The sequence below is a fragment of the Spinacia oleracea genome, chromosome 4, assembly GCF_020520425.1.
Source record: "Spinacia oleracea cultivar Varoflay chromosome 4, BTI_SOV_V1, whole genome shotgun sequence".
Lineage (NCBI taxonomy): Eukaryota > Viridiplantae > Streptophyta > Magnoliopsida > Caryophyllales > Amaranthaceae > Spinacia > Spinacia oleracea.
Window position 1 is genome coordinate 100,223,863 of NC_079490.1, and position 6,469 is coordinate 100,230,331.

Consider the following 6,469-nt stretch of genomic DNA (forward strand, 5'->3'; position numbering starts at 1 on the left):
GTTGAATTCATGTGAAGTTGAAAGTATCACCTTGTTTGCTAAAAATGATATGATATGGAATTGAATGAAAGTAGTTTCTAGCAAGAAGATGAACATAGATACTGAATATTAGTAGAGTTGTGTATGGAGGTGTTTTGATTTTATATTCACTTGAATTAATCTCCTAAGTAAATATTATTTTTAACTAGTTCCTATTTGAATTATGTGTAATATCAAGGTTCTAAAATGATCATAACGTTTACTTATAAGCAATTCCTATTATACGACTTATAATAATTATATATCTTATTACTATATTAATTTCATATAGATATGGATACAAGTTGGATCGATCTACCTATTGGCCACCCTAAGTATGTCGAGGGTTGTATGCAATTCATTGAGTTTGCTAAAGAAGATCTAGTCCATGGAAAAATTAGATGCCCATGTAAGAATTGTAAGGTGGAGAAATGGTTCTCGGTAAATGTAGTAGAGGGACATATTTTGTTTAAGGGGTTTTGTAAGTCGTATAAGAAATGGATCTTTCATGGTAAAGAGGATATGATTCATCGTGTGGTTGGTAGTGATGGAGGGAGTACTAGTGAAGGATCCCTAAATAATAAAAGTGGGTTTGTTAGTCGAGATAATATGGGAGAACTATTAAGATCAGCTTTTAGTGTTAGTACGTTTCCCAATTGCCCAACTTTTGAAACACGAGAGGATGATGAGTGGATTGAGGAGCCAGTGACCTATGAAAGTGATGCTGAATATGATGATTCTACGAAAAAGGAAGAGGCGAAGTATAAGAAGTTACTTGAAGCTTCTGAGGAGAAATTATATGAAGGGTGTACCAACTTTTCAAAGTTATATTTTCTTTTACACTTGTTTCACTTGAAGTGTATGAATCATTGGTCCATTGAATCTTTCAATATGCTGTTGAAGCTAATTCTAGATGCGTTTCCTCAAATACTTGATTTCCCCTCATCCTTTTATTACAGTAAGAAAATGATAAAAGACTTGGGTCTTGGGTATGAAAAGATTGATGCTTGTCCGAATAATTGTATGTTGTATTGGGGTGAATTTTTAGAGAAAGACAAGTTTCATGTTTGTGGTACATCGAGGTGGGCGAAAACTAAGGGTAAGGGTGGCATTACAAGTGATCAAGGTACGGATACTCATAAGAAGGGTGTGCCAGCTAAGGTAATGTGATATTTCCCTCTTATCCCGAGGCTAAAAAGAATCTACATGTCACTAAAAACAGCAGAAGATATGAGATGGCATGATACAGAGCGATTGGGTGAAGATGATAAGAAGATTTTGAGGCATCCTTCAGATGCCTTAGCATGGAAGACATTTGATGAGCGTCATAGAGATTTTGCATTAGACCCTCGTAGTGTTCGATTAGGTCTTGCGAGTGATGGGTTTAATCCTTATCGTTTAATGAACACCACTTATAGTACGTGGCCAGTGATGTTGATTCCTTATAATCTTCCACCATGGTTATGTATGAAACCATCTTCTTTCATTTTGTCCACACTTATTCCCGGAAAACCAAGTCCTGGAAATGATATTGATGTGTATTTGCAGCCATTAGTGCATGAATTGAAATTGTTGTGGACGGGGGTTGAAGCTTTTGATGCTTTTGAAGGAAAGAAATTTAATTTGCGCGCGGCTTTGCTTTGGACTATTAATGACTTTCCTGGCTATGCAATGCTCTCTGGTTTGAGCACAAAAGGTTACAATGAATGTCCTATATGCATAGATTCCACGCCTTCTGATAGATTTGGGAACAAGATTTGTTATTGTAGCTATAGAAAATGGTTACCTTCAGATCACCCATATCGAATTCAGGGTGAAAAATTTTGTGAGAAGTATGGAACTAATGAGCGGGGTAAAGCTCCATCTCGTCCTAGCGGGACTGATATATTGAGTGAACAAGAGAAGGTCGAGTATGTTTATGGAAAGTCGAAGGCACCACAGAAAAAGAGACAAAGAGGAGATAATGATAACAATGATGTCCAACATGAAAGTGCTTTTGGTACCAAGAGAAGCATATTCTTTGATTTGGTGTATTGGGAGCATAATCTTTTAAGGCATAATTTAGATGTAATGCACATTGAGAAAAATGTGTCTAAGAATATTTTGGGAACTCTTCTTAGTATGGATAAGAGTAGAGATAGTAGGGATGATCGAAAAGCTCTTGAAAAATGGAGAATAAAGCCTCACCTTTGGCTTAGTACTAATCCTAATGGAAGTGAATACATGCCTCCAGCTTCCTATTCTATGTCTACGGAGGAGAAAGAGAGGTTCTTAAATGTTCTGCAGAAACTTAAAGTTCCGGATGGATATGGATCCAACCTCTCTAGTTGTGTGAATATGAAGCAAAAAAAGTTGATTAACCTCAAAAGTCATGACAACCATGTTCTAATGCAAGATATCCTTCCTGTTGCCTTAAGAGCTTCTAACTCTACAAAATTGATTGACTTGTTGGCTGGATTGTCTTCTTTTTTCAAGAGGTTGTGCTCTACTACTATTGATCCAGATGATTTAGATGATCTTCAAGATGGAATTATTTTAACTCTTTGTAAGTTGGAAATAGAGTTCCCGCCTTCATTTTTCACAATCATGGTCCATTTGTTGATTCACTTAGTGGAGGAGGTTAAACTTGGTGGACCAGTGCGATACAGATGGATGTATCCCATTGAAAGGTTAATTTTCTTCCATGTCTTAATTATATTATTTTATTAAATATTTCACATTTATTATATTAAAAGTAAAAATTTTTTTTTTTAAAGGTACTTGTCCCATTTGAAATCATATGTAACCAATAAAGCCCAACCTGAAGGATCTATTGCGGAAGGCTTCCTTTTAGAGGAGACAATTAGGTTTTGTTCGAGATATCTTGAAGGTGTTAAGACCATCTTTAACATACCTACGAGGATGGATGATGAGATTTCAAATTCCAATGATTACTTGTTTAACACTGGTGGTCGAGTTGTTGGGAAGGAGGTCACCATTCGCCTTGATGACAAAAGCTTAAAACAAGCTCATCGCTACGTTTTACTTCACTCTGATGCGATCAAAGGGGATATGGAGTAAGTATTATGTTAGTTTTCCTATGAATTATCTGTTGTTGAAATAGATCATTCTAAGTTATTTCTTCTTCCATGAAGTGAATTTTTAATGGAGAAGCCTCAAATGAACTCACAAAGTTCCGCCACGGAGAGTGATGAAAGCAACTGGATCATCAATGAATTCGGAGGGTGGTTGCAAAATAAGGTTACTTTTAAAATAAGTTCTTTTAATGTGAATAAATACTTACTTTTTTTTAAACAAAAAATGTATTTGATTTTACTATGTATCATCGTAGGTACATTGCATAGATGCCACCACCGAAGATGAGAAACTAAGAAAATCTTTAGCGGGTGGTTTGTATTGTTATGGTAGAAAATTAAAAGGATTCATCATCAATGGATTTAAATTCCTTTCCATGGATCGCGATTGTCGTCTGCTGACACAAAATTATGGAATTATGGTTGAAGCAGATGGAGAGGCATATTTTGGAAAAGTGATGGATATCTATGAATTAAATTACTATAGAGCTTACAAAGTTGTATTGTTTCGTTGTAATTGGGTAGACATTCATAGGGGTGTAAGAACATATCCAAATGGCGACGTATGTGTCAATTTCTCGAAATTGATGCATACTGGCCGATTGTTGCAAGATGATCCATTTATATTCTCATCTCAAGCAAAACAAGTTTTTTACATAGAAGATGAGATTCAAATAGGATGGTTGCATGTTGTTAAGAATAAGCCTAGGGACTTGTTTGATTTAGGTGATTCTTTACCAGTAGAAGTAGAGGGGGAGGGTGGGTTAGATTGATCATGTTTATTTTTTTTATTGTTTCTCTTTGTATTTGTATTTGTATTCTATTGATTCCATCTATTGAATATTTTATTTTACTTTCAATCTAGTAATTACGTTCTATGTGTTCTATCCTATGATTCATATTGCATTGTGTTTAGTAATATCATTTATTTTCTCTCGTGTCTTGTAAATTGAGTATTGTATATTTTTCTTGCGGTTGATATGCTTGTGGTAGCTATACTTGATACTTTCAAACTGGACTGGAGTAAGAAGTGTTGGAGAAAGGCGAGTTCTGAATTAGATGACTATGTAGCATTCAAAATTTGTACTATCTCCTAATTCTTGCTCTAACCATTATTCTTTACTTGTGTATGACAGGCTGTTGGCAATTCTGCGAAGTTTTATCCTTTTTATCAAGGAATTACTACGTCGTAGGATACAGGTTAGTGATGATTATTCCCTGGGTTCTGTTAGGCTAAACAAATAAAAATCTTGAGTCAACATCGTAGCTTGAGTCTAACATCTTAGCTTGAGTCAATTATACATAGTTGATGTATGCAGTAGTGCATGAGATTATGATAGTAAATGAACTGCAGTCTTTACTGAAATATTTGAACACATCTATCTAATACAAGTACTTGTGAATCGACTGAATTTAGTACAGATATCTCCTTCAGCATCAAGTCCTTTATCTCAAAAAGAGCATTATAGGTGTCATAATATTTACGAGTTTGACGAAGCCTATCCTATAATTAAACAAATGGTAAAAAATTATTTCAGACTTCAGAAGGTTAAGATATTAGTAAAAACAAAGAGCAGATAAATGTAATGAGATCAAACAAACAAACAAACCTGCATATGATTATTTAATTCTGAAAGTCGGCGTTCATACCTGCATTCAGTCAGCAGAGTTCAGCATACAATCATAAATATGAAAGAAGACTAGCCTCCTTCAAGCCCTTCAATCTCATCAGAGTCCATTTCCTATAAAGAGTATAAAGTCAATTAGCTTAAATCACTGCGTACTTAAGAACCTTAATTTAACAGTCATTGTTCTTCCTCAATTCTACAATCTGATTCCAGTCTATTATACATTCTCCCCTTATCGTCCCCTAAATCTTATTTTTCGAACAGCCATATATTTGCTTGTAGAATTTCTTATGTTTTCTGTCAGTATCAAAGTATGGTATCAGTCTGTGGCTGTTAGAGAGATTATCAATAACTAGTTCACTTCATCTTAGGTTTTTGTTGGGATTAGTGTCATTGGGTTTGTGGTCTATGTAATCCATTTTACTTCTGAACTATTGATGAATATATAGGTAGCCGAACTTAGCTCAGAGAAGAATACAGGTCAATGGAATAGTGTCCTTGTAATAAGACAGTTGAGCTTTCTTTTATTATGACTAAAAAGAAAATAATTGCTGCAACTTTTGCAACTATTATAAATTGCTCTAGTTTTTTCTTTTCTTTGACATAGGCAGAATTTGACATTAATAAAAACAGAATTACACCATAACTAAAAGTTTACCAAAGCCACATGAGCCTTAGTAGCTATTACACAAAGGCTCTTAATTTGCATGATCCTTTCGGATAGAATTACTTGTGTAGCATCTTGTAGGCTAACTGTCTAAAATGGAGGGTGCTTTTGACAGTTACTCAGTGGAAAATTCAACGGAACTGGGCTAATTTGTATCTAATCCTGTTACTGTTAAAGGTTATTTTCATTGACCATTCCCATCCTAACTAAGCATCCTTGACCGACGACCCTAAGTTACTTTTATTTTCAGTTGTATATCTATGCTGCAAGTAAAATGAAATATGTGGGAATTGAAAGCTAGTTCACATGAGCACTCACACACTCACTCACTCACTCACTCACTTACTCGCTCACTTCCTTTCTTTTTATTTATTTGATTGCCTCTTGCTATAATCTGTCTTAGTTGAACTGTTTGATAGCTGTGTACATATGGAAAGATGAGGTATAGGATTATCAAGAAGAAGAGAGTGAGATAGTTGATTTGCATCAACATTAATTATTATGCTTTCTTGTGAATCGTCTGGCAGCTCTTAATTTGCATGATCCTTTGGGATAGAATAACTTGTATAGCATCTTGTAGGCTAACTGTCTAAAATGGAGGGTGCTTTTGACAGTTACTCAGTGGAAATTTCAATGGAACTGGGCTAATTTGTATCTGATTCTCTTACTGTGCTGCTTGTGCGGACAACTTGTCCTATGGTTTTAGTTCTGTTTCTGCTATTCATATTCTTTATAAAAAAAGGTTCATCTAGTTTTTTCTTTGCTATTTCTTGAGCTTCTTCTCTTGCTGAAGTTTTGAGAGTCTTACCTCTAGAGAGTTGCTTGCTAAACTAGCTAATTGACTTCTCTGCAACATTTATTTTAAATTGATAAATACTTGCCTTTGAAATGACTCTTTTCATATTATTTAGAAATTAGAAGGCTAACCCTCGAAATAAATAACTTGGCAGAAGCCACAGAACAAAGAAATAACGCTCAAGATCACTATGCCTAGATCTGGATGTTAAAAGATCTTGACACCATCTGATAATTTATTTTCATCAAACTAGAGGCCAAGTTATCTAGTTGACTAAGAAACTTGG

The 6,469-nt window shown here is 34.9% G+C and overlaps 1 protein-coding gene across 1 annotated transcript; it reads left to right on the top strand.

The window, feature by feature from the left end:
* The first annotated feature begins 1,224 nt into the window (after nt 1–1,224).
* On the top strand, nt 1,225–4,285 carry LOC110801505 (uncharacterized). The gene is made up of 6 exons (XM_056842035.1): nt 1,225–2,687; nt 2,775–3,074; nt 3,153–3,258; nt 3,350–3,851; nt 4,086–4,159; nt 4,229–4,285. Exons 1-6 carry the CDS (start codon nt 1,225–1,227, stop codon nt 4,283–4,285), a joined length of 2,502 nt encoding a protein of 833 aa, XP_056698013.1.
* Nucleotides 4,286–6,469: the final 2,184 nt, after the last annotated feature.